Source organism: Labrus mixtus, chromosome 20 (assembly GCF_963584025.1).
Source record: "Labrus mixtus chromosome 20, fLabMix1.1, whole genome shotgun sequence".
NCBI classification, from domain to species: domain Eukaryota; kingdom Metazoa; phylum Chordata; class Actinopteri; order Labriformes; family Labridae; genus Labrus; species Labrus mixtus.
Genome location: NC_083631.1, coordinates 6579638 through 6593614, shown reverse-complemented (window position 1 = coordinate 6593614; position 13977 = coordinate 6579638). Strand labels below are relative to the sequence as shown.

The 13977-nt window shown below is 46.8% G+C and overlaps 1 protein-coding gene across 2 annotated transcripts in view; it reads left to right on the top strand.

The window, feature by feature from the left end:
* The window catches only part of LOC132995424 (retinoic acid-induced protein 1), a 58954-nt gene extending 45253 nt beyond the window's left edge, over positions 1-13701 (top strand). The window contains exons 2-5 of one of the 2 annotated variants that reach the window (XM_061065398.1): positions 1-6639; positions 7343-7436; positions 8422-8471; positions 12019-13701. The exon at positions 1-6639 is cut by the window's left edge and continues 4 nt beyond it. In XM_061065398.1, the coding sequence (XP_060921381.1) occupies positions 73-6639; positions 7343-7436; positions 8422-8471; positions 12019-12027 (6720 nt within the window). In that variant the 5' untranslated portion in view covers positions 1-72 and the 3' untranslated portion in view covers positions 12028-13701. Of the gene's footprint in view, positions 6640-7342; positions 7437-8421; positions 8484-12018 lie in introns of those variants that run through there. The other variant, XM_061065397.1, reaches the window with a different exon arrangement.
* The last annotated feature ends 276 nt before the right edge of the window (positions 13702-13977 follow it).

The following is a 13977-nucleotide window of genomic DNA, read 5'->3' as shown; positions in this document are numbered from 1 at the left end:
CCTGACCCCCTTCCCCCTTTCCCATCTCACCTCACCTCCCCCTCCCTTTTCTGGCTACAGACGGAGACAGCTATGCAGTCCTTCCGTGAGCGCAGCGGTGGTTACCACAGCAACCAACCCTGCTACCAGCAGGAGCCCCATGAATTATCCCGCCTGGAGACCTACCGACAACATCCTCATCATCCCCAACCCCAGCACCCGCATCCAAGCCCTGGTCCACATCCAGGCCCAGTGCCAGGTCCAGGTCCAGGTCCAGGTCCAGGGCACACAAGGACAGGCTATGAGGCTCTTTCACTGGCAAACCCCACAAGCATGCCTCCAACTGGAGGACCAGGAACTGGAGGAGGACCCAAGGACTGTTACAGCCAGCAAGCCTACCCTGGATACCCGGGAAATGGTGGAGGGAATGGAAGTGGAAATGGAGGCTCTGCACCCTCACAGGCAAAAAAATCATACAGACCAAGCAAAGTACCCCAAACCAACACCACTCAGCACCTGCAGGGACCTGGGGCCTACAGTAACCACATGGGGCCTGGTAGTTACTCAGCTCAGTATATAAGTGAGGGCCACCTGCAGCAGAAATGGGAGGACCAAGCCCAGCTAGCACAGTATGACCAGGAGCTGATCGGACGTATGGAAGGTAGTGGTACCCCTGCACCTGGTTCCTCCCAGTACATGGACCAGAACATGCTGGGCCACTCCCAGACTCAGTGCCACCAGCCCTCCACCCCAGCCTATACCAGCCCCCACCATCAACCTCACCCTCCTAACCCTGCCCAATCCCCTCTCATGTACCCTCAGAGTCACCTGCACTACCCCCAGCACTCACCTTCTCCGTCACCATACATGGAAAAGTGCAGCCCTATGCCTCATTGTTACAAAGGTTACAACATGCCAACTAACTCCCAGTATGGAAGACAAATGAGTAGCAACATTAATCTAAAGCAGGGAGGTTACAGGCCAACTCAGAACAGTTACAGCTATCAGCAGCCTCCCTCAAGAGCTTATGAGCAGCAACCCCCTTTACAGGCCATGACCAACCCCCAGGAGTCCCACACAAAATATCAACACTACAGCCAACCCCAACAAAACTACTGTCTCTCGGATCTCTCTGTCAGATCGCCAGAACAATATTATCAGACCTGTAGCCCTTCCTCAAGCCACTCCCCTGCACGTTCTGTTGGGCGCTCCCCTTCGTACAGCTCCACCCCTTCACCGCTAATGACCAATCCAGAGTCGTTCCAGTATGGCCAACCACCCATGACCCCTGGGGCAGCCTCCTCTTCTTCATCCTCTTCAGCCGGTATGCAGGACCAAGCCAGTACCAATACCATGTTGATGCCCCCACGATCGCACCCTTCACCCAATGTGCCCCACGCAGCACCCCATAGCTACACTACTACACCACAGGTCCCCACCATGAAAGAACGCTTCTCAGAGAAGTTGCTGTCCAACCCCAGCTTGTGGAGTCTGAATGCCCTCACCTCTCAAGTAGAGAATATCTCAAATAATGTCCAGCAGCTGCTGCTTTCAGAGGCTCTGGTGGCCAACAAAAAGGGAAGTAAGCGCAGCAGTGGAGGAAGCAACAGCAGTGTTGGAAGTGGGGCATCCTCCAAAAAGGGTGACGAGTACAAAAGTCCTCCCTATCCAGATAGTGGTGCTGGGAGTGTTGGCCCCATGCAGGACCCTTACTCAACTCCACAGCATCAGCCAATGCCTATGGAGCTCCATGAGGGAGGCTACTCCAGCAGTAGTGATGAACAACTGGAGAGGGGCTACTACTACTGTGGCCAGGGCAGAAGTCCAGCACAAGCCCCCAATAACACACAACAAAGCTTGGATACAGCCTCTTCATGCTCCATGACATCTCCAGACGATATGTCCACTAGGTCTGGGGACTCAGGTCTTCACAACCTTACCCCTGACCCTACTAGATGTCAGTCAGGCCAAGGAGGAGATGGCATGAGTACTCCAGTAAAGAGCATTGGTGATGAGAGGTCGCCGACAAGTATAACAATTCCTAGTCCGATGAAACAAGAAAGGGACTCTCCTTTGGATATACAGCATATCAGTGAGCCTGTCAAAGAAAACTTTGAAGAATCAGCATGGACAGAGAAACCAGTGGACAAAGAGGAGGTGACAACAGATAAAAACCCCGACCTTGACAGAGATTCAGACATGACTAAATCAACAGAGAATCTTGAGAAATGGTCGGATGAAGAGAAATGCACAGCTCGATACAGCGACCTAAACAAAGATGAGACAGACAAAGGCTATTGCTATAAGGAGACACTTTACCAACATGTACAGAGCAAATATGACTCTGATGCAAGAGACTCAGTTGAACAGTCCCCAGCAGCTCTCTCTGACTCCAGCCACAAGGAACACTTTGTCAATGAGATGAAATCTGAGGCATTCAAGTCAGAGTCTCCGACTGCTTCTGAGAGCTCAGTGAAAACATTGCCTTTCGTTTCTGGGGGTGACCTTGAACAGGATCAATACTCAACAGAGAAGGATGACAGCTCAGAGAATGCCTCCCCTACCCCCCTAGCGGAGGTCTTAAATGAGAGCAACATGGACAAGAGAGAGAGCAGAGATGAGGAGGATGAAGAGAGAGAAGACGAGGAGGAAGCGGAAGAGAAAAACGAAGAAATACAGAAACAAAAGCTACACACTCTTTCACCTCCTCTGTCTGCCGACGAAAGGGAGGAACTGGGGGAGGGAGAGACAGTGAGCCAGTCATCGACTGAGGATCACATGAATAATAAAAATGTGCCAGAGAAGCCTCTTGGAGATCTCTGCAGAAGGACAGAGAATCAGAGTACTGAACTCCTTATTGACAATGAGTCCGCAGGGGCACCTTCACATCCAAATCCAGCAGCAGTAACGGCAGCAGCAGGTGCTTCTGAAAGGGAGTCAGCCATTGGTGACACTGCTCCTCAGCCTCAGTCATCTTTGCCAGTTTTCTCAGCTCTCAATGACAAGGGAACACTCCAGGCTAGGGATCATATAGATCACAGTGACGCTAAAGTGCTGGAGCCAGACTCTCCTCAGCTCCCAGGGAAGTCGATACTTCCCTCAGCTCCCTCCTGGGCAGATACTCCACCCTCCCCCAAAAAAGGTGATGAGGACATGGAACCAGGCATCAGTTGTGCTAGTGCTGTGACCCCCTTGGCCAAGCCAGAGCCTGTTGCCCCATCTGCTCAGCCCAGAGCTTTCGGACGCAAGCATGCCAGGGGCAGAAGAAGAATAATGCAGTCAGGTGATGGAATCAGGCGACAGCTAAGTTTGGAGAGGGAGGGGGAAAAGGAACAGGAAGGAGCCCCCTCTCCTACACAGAAACCATGCATGTCTCCGAGTAAAACTGTTTTATTTACAGATCAGACGGACCTAGCTCATCAGGAGTCTATTGTGAGCCAGACTCCCAAAATGCTAACGGATGCTTTTCGATCTAGAATGTGCACTCGCTCATTCAATTCACTTGACTCACCACCCAAAGTTGAGCCCAATGTTAAGAGAAAACCTGGTCCAAAACCAGGTCCAAAGCCTGGGTCAAAACCTGGACCAAAACCAGGGCCAAAACCAGGAGCAAAGCCAGGACCAAAACCAGGGCCTAAACCTGGCCTAAAGCCTGGACCAAAGCCTGGATTAAGACCTGGACCAAAACCAGGGCCAAAACCAGGACAGAAACCTGTGCCAAATGAACCAGAGCTGCCACTGAAAATTGAGACTACTCTGAGAAGAAAGCCTGGACCGAAGCCAGGTTCAAAACCTGGAGCTAAACCTGGCCCAAAACCAGGACCAAAAACTGGTTCGAAACAAGCTCCTAAACCAGGTCCAAAAGCAGGACATAAGCCCGGAACCAAGCCAGCAGAAATTTTACCGCCTGCTGACACTACACCTTTAAAGGGCTCTGTGGGTCGTCCCAAAGGGTCAGTTTCTAAAGCAAGAGTGGTACAACAGGAAGAAACAACCCAGCCTTTGACTGCACAGCAAAGCAGAAACAAGAAGAGCACAAAGGCTTCCATATCACAAGTAAACGAGGATGTAAAACCAGTAAATCAAGAAGAAAAAAAAGTAAACCAGGAGGAGAAGGCACCAGAAAAGGAAAGTAAGAACATGGTGTTAAGATCCAGAAAGCCCTCACAAGAAAAACCCTCAAAAGAAAAAGAAAAAAATGGAGGGGAGAATGTTCTCCCTCAGGTTGTAACTGAAATAAAAGCCAGTGATATTACTCCAAAAACAGAGGAGTCTACCTTGAAAGAAACTGTAACTACAACTCCTAAAGAAGTAAAAAACACAGATGTTCCAGCAGACCCACCTGCACTAGTTGCAGAACCAACTGAACAATCTGAAGAAAAGACATCGCTTCCACTAAAACGGAAACCTAGTCCAGAACTTTCTCTAACACACACAGGGAAGAAAAAGAGGGGTCCAAAACCCAAACCCAAACCCATACTGCCTGACCCAGCTGTTTTGGAAGAAATTGTCTCCCCACTTGTGGGCTCCAGGAGAAAGCGAGGGTCAGCCAAGAAAGCTTCTGTGGTTACTACCCCAACCAAAGACAGTCTTCCAAACATCAATGAAACTGATATCACAACTGACACGCCTGTGGTGCCTCCTCAATGCCCCACTAGAACAAAGGTTCTCCCACCACGCAAAGGTAGAGGACAGAAATATGAGGCCATGGTGCAGAAAATTACATCTCCTAGCTTGAAGAAACACCTCCCAATTCCCCAGACAGACAGCAATCTAACTGATGATGTGACAACCAAGGTTTTGTCTCAACACGCCTTGAAGGAAGGTGAGACGTCGGTGCTCATACATGGCCCTGAGATGATGGAGGGAGAAGTAAAAAGCATAGATTCTAGACAAGAACAATATAGTAAAGAGGAGACGGCACAAGAAAGAAAAAAACACAAGATTAGTCAAGAGGCATCAACACAAGAGGAGGTGAGAACAGGGTCTGAAGAAGAGGTTGTAAATAAGGAGGAGATGAGACAGGAAAACCATAAAGCAGGGACGCCCCAGGATGGTGAGGCTGACAAGGTTTGGAGCGCAAGGGATGGCCCTGTAGAAGTCAAGCCTCAAGGAAAGTCGAAACAACAGGCCTCAGAAGCTTTATCTTCAACTGCAAATAACTCCTCGAGAACTAAAAGAAAGAGATGGGCAATGGTCGAGAGTACTGATGCCTCAGTAGTAGCATTGGAAGCAGATAGCCTGATAGTTACAACGCCAAGGCTAGCTAAGCAGAGAGCAATTAAAAACAACCATGAGATGCACCTTAAACAGAGGAGGAAGAAGAGAAAAGGCCAAAGCCTTCAAGAAGAAACAGAAATAGTCCAAGAGATAAAAGTTGAAGCAGCGGAACAGCAACAGGAGAGGGTAGAAGAGAAGGTAAACACAACAGAATCCGCAGCACCTCTGCCAATCAGCCAAGACGAGATCAAAGAAGCTCCCCAGGTCGCCAGCACAGACCATATCCAGAAACCGAGGAGAGGCAGAAAGCCATCAACAGATCCAGCCAAAAGGAAACGCAGCAAATCCTCAACAGAGCCGGTTCCTGGTCAGCCACTCAAGGTCCACAAAAAGCCTGGGCCGAAACCTGGGATGAAAGACGCCATCGAGGTTATTGAGGCAGTAATAAGGGCTGCAGGATGTGAGTCAGATGCAAAAGAGGAGAGAGAAAAAGAAGAGAGGGAAAGAGGTGAAATTGAAAAACCAGATAAACAGGAGGAATCCGTTGTGGGTCCTGTGGTGACGGTATCAGACAAAAAGACTGAGATCATAACAGTAAAAAGAATCAGACGAAGACCAGTCTATCAAAACCCTAAACTGTCTTTCTGTCCTTACGTGCGGATTAACAACTCAAGGGACTTTTCCTCTTGGTGTGCCATCGTCAACAAGCCTGAGGATGCAGTAATATTTCAGAGACGGAGAAAAAAGGGCATACTTCGAATGAGGAATCCGTTCACAGTTGCAAAAGTAGTGCCACAAGCTGCTGCCATGCTACAAGGACCCTTGGTAAACACACATCTAAGAGACAGGTGTCTTACATGTAGCCTGTGTGGAAAGCCAGCAAATTACAGAGACTTGGGTGATTTGTGTGGACCCTACTACACAGAGGATAGTGTTCCCCGGAAAGTTTTGACGACCAGCCACGAGTCCCTCAGGATAGGTTCAGAGAAGACAAATGATGACAACAACAACAACAACAACAGTAGCAACAGTGAAGAATCAGGCAACTCCCTAAAGGATGAGGGAGAGTGCAGCACAAAAAAGGAAGGCAATACTGAGGCATTACCACAAGAGGTCAGTAGTAGTAGTAGCAGTAGTAGTCGTCACCATCACTGGCGCCACAGACGTGCAGAAAGACCTGAAAGAGTGGGTCAGGAGGGCGGTCCGCGAAGATTAACGCTCAGAGAGAGGTTCAGGCGGATGAAGCAGCTCCAGTCCGTCAGCACAGGGGCTTCAGGTGACCAAGGCGGCAGTGGCAGCATGTTCCAGAGGCTACAAGTGGAGGCGGAAGCTAAAGAGCACTGGGCGCATGAAAACTGTGCCATCTGGACCAAGGGCGTCATTATGGTAGCTGGGAGGCTGTTCGGCCTGAAAGAGGCTGCAAACAACTCAACCCAAACGGTATGACTGTGTTTATTTACTCTGCTTTTGTGATTATGCAAGTTAATAGAGAAATGATAGCCCCTTTCACATTTGATCTGCACTCCTGATCATTTTTTCAGAAATTGCCAGGGTGAGCTGCCAACGCAAACTGCCAAACTTTTCACCGCTTTCACAGTTTATCCAGACTTTTTGTCCTGCCAGCCCACTTTCCACATTTAGCGAGCTGATAATATCAGGAAAATTCTCCACAAGTGAGTAAGCAGGGGACGATGTTGTTTGTTATGCGTCCATTGCAAATTGGTCTGATCAAAATGCAGGAAGTGAGGTTGCTTCATACCGCTTGTCAGTATGTTCTTTTCCACTCTTTTGTTGACAGTTCACATGTTTCATTGATATAAAGGCAAACACTGCCATCTTGGATATTTTGTAAATATTACACTGTGACTTTTTCCTCCTGAGACCTCGTCGCCCGTCTGACAGGGAAAATCTGACGTGTGAATAAGCAAGTCTTGAAAATCTCTGTCCTGAAATTTCCTAGAAATGTTCAGGAGTGCATGTTTGAAAGGGGCTCATGATAATTCTGTCATGCAAACAATCTCTGAGAAACTGAAATAACTTTTTTTTCCCTCTTTTCCTCTCCTCTTGTGTGTCTCTATTGGTCAATTTGTTTTGTTTCTTTATTGGTCCCGGTCCATATGTCCGTCTGTCTGACTAACCCCAGAACTGCTACAAGTGCCAGATTGCGGGGGCGTCCCTCAGCTGCTGTTGGAGAGGCTGCTCTCATAAATACCACTATGTCTGCGCCAAAGAGATAGGTAAGAGACCACAGCCAGAGAGGAAGAGAGCAACACGGGATGAAAAGAGAAGAAGAGTCGGGGGGAGGAGGGAGGAGAAATAAGTAGAAAAATTGGGAAAGAGAAATTGAAGGTGGTGTTTAGAGGGCAATAGGGAGGAGGAACAAATAAGGCAGGTAGGGAAGAAAGAAACAGGAGGGAGGGTGGGTGTTGGTAAAATGAGAGCGAGAAAATACATCAAGAAGTAACATTATTGAGTGTGAGGAGAGATGGCGGAGAGTGCTCAAGGAGCGCAAAAGAGGGAGGGAGCTTTGAATAAAGGGGATGATGAGAGGAAAGTGGGACCCCAGAGTGTGCAAGAGGGAGAGGGGGAAGAGATAGAGGGTGTGCATGTGTGCATTATTGACCATAACCCTGTGGCTTGGTCCAGCTCTCTGGGTACTGAGTGTGCATGTGTCAGCGAGCATTATGCGCCTGATTGCTTCCTTAAATGCGTTCCTATGTGCATCTCATAACCATGTTGCTTCTGTGTATGTGTGCTACTCTTTTGTTGTCAATATAAGTGAGTGTCTGGGTGTTAGCACATGTGTTGCATGGCTCCCCTTACATTACCTCATGCCAATGAAGTACAGTGTGAGGATTAGAAAGCCTGCCACGTCTGCCTAGCCAGCACAGAGAGCAGAGCGAGGCCCTTTTTAATCCTGCTGAGTGCACCAGCCATATCTGCCTGCCTGCCTGCATCACAACTCATCCACTCACTCTATCTTTCCTCTGTTGCTCACCTTTTCTCTCTCTCTCTCTCTCTCTCTCTCTCTCTTCCTTTTCTTGCACATTTTTCATCCTGACCCTTCTTCTTTTTCATTTATCTGGATTTTTTTGACGTGGGGTTGTATGGGTTGCTGCGTGTAACGGCTCATGTAATTTGTTTCATTTATTGTCATGGTCTATAAGAGATACAGAAAGTTTTTTTTTTTTCTTTTGGTTTAATTACTCTCTTTCTGCCTAGGCTGCACATTCCACGAGGATGACTTCTCCATCAAATGTCCTAAACATGAGGTAAGAAAATGAAAGCCTTTTTTCGGCTCTTTACTGATTCATCAAATCATCGCTGCATCCTGCTCTAACTGTGAGTCATGCCTCGAAGAAAGGTGAAGGAGACGATTTGAGGAAACAAGTTAGCGCACTACTGAAATAACCTGGGTTAAAAGCTCTGTTCATGTACAGAGGGTTTGTGTTCTCTTAAGAACTCATCCTCTCTGTTCTCTAAGAACCCGTGTATTCTGTTTCTTTTCTGTTCTCCCCCCCCTTCTATCCGATTTTGTCTCACCCCTTGCACCACTCCACACTTCATCCCTCTCCATGGCATAGAAAAAAAAAATCGAGTTCACACATTGCTGTCACAAGCAGCAACACCTTGGCTCGATAGATGATACAGTGCAGAACAGAAAGCACGATTGCCAGCTCTTGTAAAACAAAACAAAAAGAGGACAAGAGACAGCAGAACAGATGAGGATTCGGCTTTGAGTTCCTTATACTCAGGTATCAAGTCCACTATTTAGCTTCTTCTGAGATATTGTGTATCCCATGAAGGATCCAGGATCACTTGGGCTCTGTGATATTTTGTTACCCAGTCAATATGTTCCCGGTGACCTTGGCAAGCTAAACCCATATCCATCAGAAATAGCTGCAAAAACATTCAAGTACTATTCCCGTTTGTATTGCGGTCACTTATAACGGCTGCAGACCTCTACAATTACAATAAGTCACCTGGTCTTGCGTGAATATCAACAGTGCACTTCGCTTTGCTGTAGGACAGATGCCATCTGGTGGTGGCGTGTTCACACTGCAGCACAGAGAGGAAGGTCAAATGCGGAGGGAGGCGGGGAGGGAAGTAAAGAGGGAGAGATGCTGACATTCAGCAGGGAGCAGCGGTGCATTGAGGCAGCAGTTGCAGCAGCCTCCCTCTCTCCCTCCCCTCTCTGCATCCCTCTTTCCCTCCCTCTCTTCCTCTCGTTGCTCTCCTCTGTGCAGACTGACAGGGATGAAAAGCTGGCTGCTGATCAAAACACCCCACCCAGCAACACGCTGCCTTCTATCCTCCCCACAAGCTCTCTCCACCCTTTTTCCTCTCTCCTTCTCTCCCTCTTTTCTCTGTTATTTTCCCTATTTTGCTCCCGCGCTTCCCTGCTGTTCCAGCTCCCTCTGTCTCTCACTCTGCTCACCTCTCATCTCCCTTTTTCCATTTTCAGTCATCCTCCCCCCCATTTCTTTCTCCCTCTTTTCTTTCTCATCTCCTCTCCTCTCGTCTCCCCGCCTCCTTTCACCTCACCTCCCACGTCTAAGCGGCAGAAATAGAGTATGAGAAAGAGAGAGAGAAAAAGGAGAGCAAGACAGAGAGATTGTTGTTAGCAGGCTGAGGCACGGCTGTCATCAGCTGAGGGATTTGAAGGTCTGTGTGTGTGGGTCTGTGCCGCACCAATTTAAGCTGAGGAGCCTAATCAAAGGGAAGAGCAGATACAGATGCGCACGCACACACACACACACACACACACACACACACACACACACACACACACACACACACACACACACACACACACACACACACACACACACACACACACACACACACACACACACACACACACACACACACACACACACACACACACACACACACACACACACACACACACACACACACACACACACACACACACACACACACCCATGGGTCCCCCTTCTGAAATTCTCCCTCTGCCTGAGTTCATTTGGTTTCAGGGCTGGAACACACATATCGATGAAATTGTGGGCACATGCTGTGGGACACACACTGTGTGCGTCCACACAGGTTCATTAACAGGGTACCTGTAGGCTCACACACGGATACACACAGTGCATGAGAGACATGCAATAAGAAAGGGGGGGGGGGGGGAAGAAAAGAGGAATGGGGGCAGTTACATCAGACAGCAACTGAATGAAAGAGGCAGAGATTGAAGGAGAAAAGAAGGGCAGAATCAGAGAAGGGCAACAAAGGGAGCAACATCCATGGGTGAAGAAAAAGAGATGGAACAAGTGAGATTTAATGTGTGAAATAATAGGATCCAAAAACACAGAGGGAAGTGTAAGAGTCAGTGAGACACGCAGCTCGTCTGAGTCCAGGCTATGAGGATGTGCGACTGGTGCCTCAGAGAGAATGAATGAGAGGTACTGGGTGGCTTCAGAGGCCGATGAGTTGGAAAGAAAGGGCCCTACCGCCACCTCACCAGTGCAATTAGTGGGCGTTCCCGCTGTGTCTTTCACAGTGGAGCTGGTTCACTGACCAGCCGCATCAATCTCGCTTTCATGTCTGCAGAAACACTCATGCAGACACATGTACAGCACGGCGATCAGAGAGCTCCAAGTGGCAGGTCTGCACAGGCTTCACCTGCAGTATACATGATAACAGTGTTGCGGCTTCAATGTTAGTAGAAGTAGTAGCTGACGGAGGCAATAGTGCTGCAACAACCGAAAAGATTAATTAGTGGAAATAATAAATACATTAACAGTAAATGCTGTAAACGAAACAATCAAAAAACAATCACAAGAGAGGGTCCATTTCAAATATATCAAACACACATACAAACACACTCTTTCCCTCTCTAGGTTGGCATTAAACATGCCAAGCATTAAGAGTCCCAGTGCCTGCAGATCAGGCTACATGTATTACAAGCTGCACAGCTTACAAAGCTAACCAGCTAACAGCTGCTCCTCTTAGCAGCAGTTACCAGAGCAAAGCTTTCCTTCCATCAGAAACCATTTTTCTAAAAAAAAAAAAAAAAAAAAGATGCTAAATATCAACACAAATCAGTGCTCTGGTGATGTCTATCATTATCTGGTCAAAATATCATGAATTCATCAAACTCAATGTATCTCACCTGTCTCTCCCTCTCCTATCAACATTTCACATAGTGCCCCCTACAGGCCTGGAGCACTTCTAGTGTGACGGTGGAGTTGCAGCTAATTCTGTTGTATTTGATGTCTGTGTTTGTGTGTTTTGGACTCTGCAAAGGTTTATTATTTGCATTTGTTTATGCCTTTGTCCTGACTTTCTGCTGCACATCTTTCATTTTGCAGCAAATTTATGTTGTTCAATTTGTATTGTATTTTCTCACTGTACACACTTTACACAGTTTTTAGCCAGGATTGTCATGATTTAAACTTTGATAAAAACTTGTAAAAAAAACCCAAATTAATTGATAGCTTTTGATTATAAATACATTGCAGGCAAACTCCTGCAAACTGTCTAATGCCTTCGCACACTTGAAGACTTAAAAAAAGACTTGTTAAAAGACTACCGTCTGACACCCTCTCACATCTAAAGACAAAGTGTCAGCAACTCACAGAGTTTTTACTCACAGACTGAAATTGCACAAATAAGCTGCCAACATATATTTGCAATTTGCCGACTTTTTATTGATGGACTCATTCCTCACAGATACACCTTTTTATGAAATAGATGTAGGTTTTTTTTTAGTTTACCTCTGGCAACTCTTATAGGTTTCTTTCTTTCTGTGTGTTTGTGACTATTATTTACATGAGTCACTCTTCTCTTATTCTGCAGGACCTGTAAGATATTCCAGTACTCCACCACCAACACCACCTCACAACCGGTCGAGAATCACCTTTCCAGCAAGGCAAACAAGACAAACGCTCACAGTCAGACCAGCCACCAATTCCTGAAAACATGGTGTGGACTGAAGACGGACAGGGACGTTGGCTGGCCAGTGGGGCTGGGGAGAGGGGGGGGGGGGAGCGTGAAAGGCTGGAGCTGAGGGCTAACAGACCCTGGAGGAAAGCTCCGCAGAGAAAAGCTGCTCCCAGGACCCGGCCTGGAAATGTGTTTTCTCATCTGAGCCCCTCACTGGAAGGCAGAAGGCAGCAGTTAACGGGAGGATGGACTGTGTGCTGAGAGCCCAGTGCACACATGGGGGCTGTTTGAAATGCAGAGCGATGAATGTGTGTGTGTGTGCGTGTGTGTGTGTCCTGCCTTCGGATGGGTTTGCTATCATATTCAGACACCTGGCGGACACTGATTGGACCGCAGCATCCCTCTGGCCACCTTGTCTATGGTCCAAGAAGTGTGTCTGTGTGTGCCTGCGTTAGAGTGTGTGTGATAATCATAGAACTCATCATTCCCCGGCCACATCATCAGTGTGTATGTGCAAATGTGTGTGTGTGTGTGTGAGGGAAAAAGGTCATCTCCAATTCAAGATGTCACGCATCAAAAAAACAGCAGCCAACCACTGGATGTACTATCTCAAATGTGTGCGTTTGTGTTTAAAACAAAAAAAGAAAAGAAAAGGAAACTGTACATGATGATGTGATTTACAGGTTCTACATATTCTGAAAAAACGGACGCAGTATTTTAATATAACGCTCTTATCTTCGGAGATGTATTTTGATGTGCATTATGACTATACGACATCATTGCGTCACCCTCGGTAAATGTCGGGCTTTGTGTTCCTCCGAAAAACGAAAAAGATGAAAAAAAAAAAAAAAAAGGATAACTCTGTTGAAGAGTGTTTCTACATTTCAACAGTGTGCACATTCAATCTGTACAGTCATCACTGGACAGGTTGCAGATCAGGAGGGAGGAGCCAGGTCATCTCACGTCATCTCTTTGTACAGTTCAGAAGTATTACTGTTCAACATTAACATTACGTATGAATATTTCACCTTCCACAACAGTGCAGAAAGTTCTTCATCGCGTTCAGATATCATCACACACTCGTCTGTTTGTGTATCTCAAATGTAGCCTCTCTCACTCTTCCACGCTAAGTAACGGCGCCCTGCACAGCGGGCGGCAGTAAAGAGTACCAGTCATATCAAAAAGGAGACATATTTAAGTATTAGAGCAGAAAAAGGAAGTGCTAAAAAACGCCACACCAAACGTTCTCTTTTATGAAGCTCATTATTTAATGGTGTATATAAGTATTTGATGCTGTTTAAATGTAAGATGTGATGTACTAATATAATTGTGTATAGTATTTCCTAGAGATGTTTATTTTCTATAAAATGGAATATGTTATTGCTTATAAAATGTTATTAAAAGAATCCATTGATGAAAAAAAAAAAAACAACGACCTTTTTTGGGAATGTCACTTGTCTTAAGTTGGAGCATGCCGTTTGATTGATTTTCATGTCTCTTTGTTTGGAATCGATGACACAGCATCACTTTGTTTGAAATGTTTTTGTAACGCCAATGTTAAATATACCAGCACCTTTCAATGCTGCTACGACCAGTGCCTGCTCTTTTTGTCTTTACTGAACATGCACCGACATCCACACACTGGAGAGACTCAGACCAGGGGTGAGCATCGCTCCTCCACAAGACCACCCCGCTCAAATCAGGATTCATAGGCTACACTCTGATTCAGGAATGACTCTTTAAAATGACTCCACACATTTCCATTTGGTTCTGATCAGGCTGAGTCTTGCAAATTCAATAATCCCAGGTCTTTGTTATTACTTTAAGGAACTAAAAGAATAGAGGTAAACAAATTCAAAATAACATGTCCTT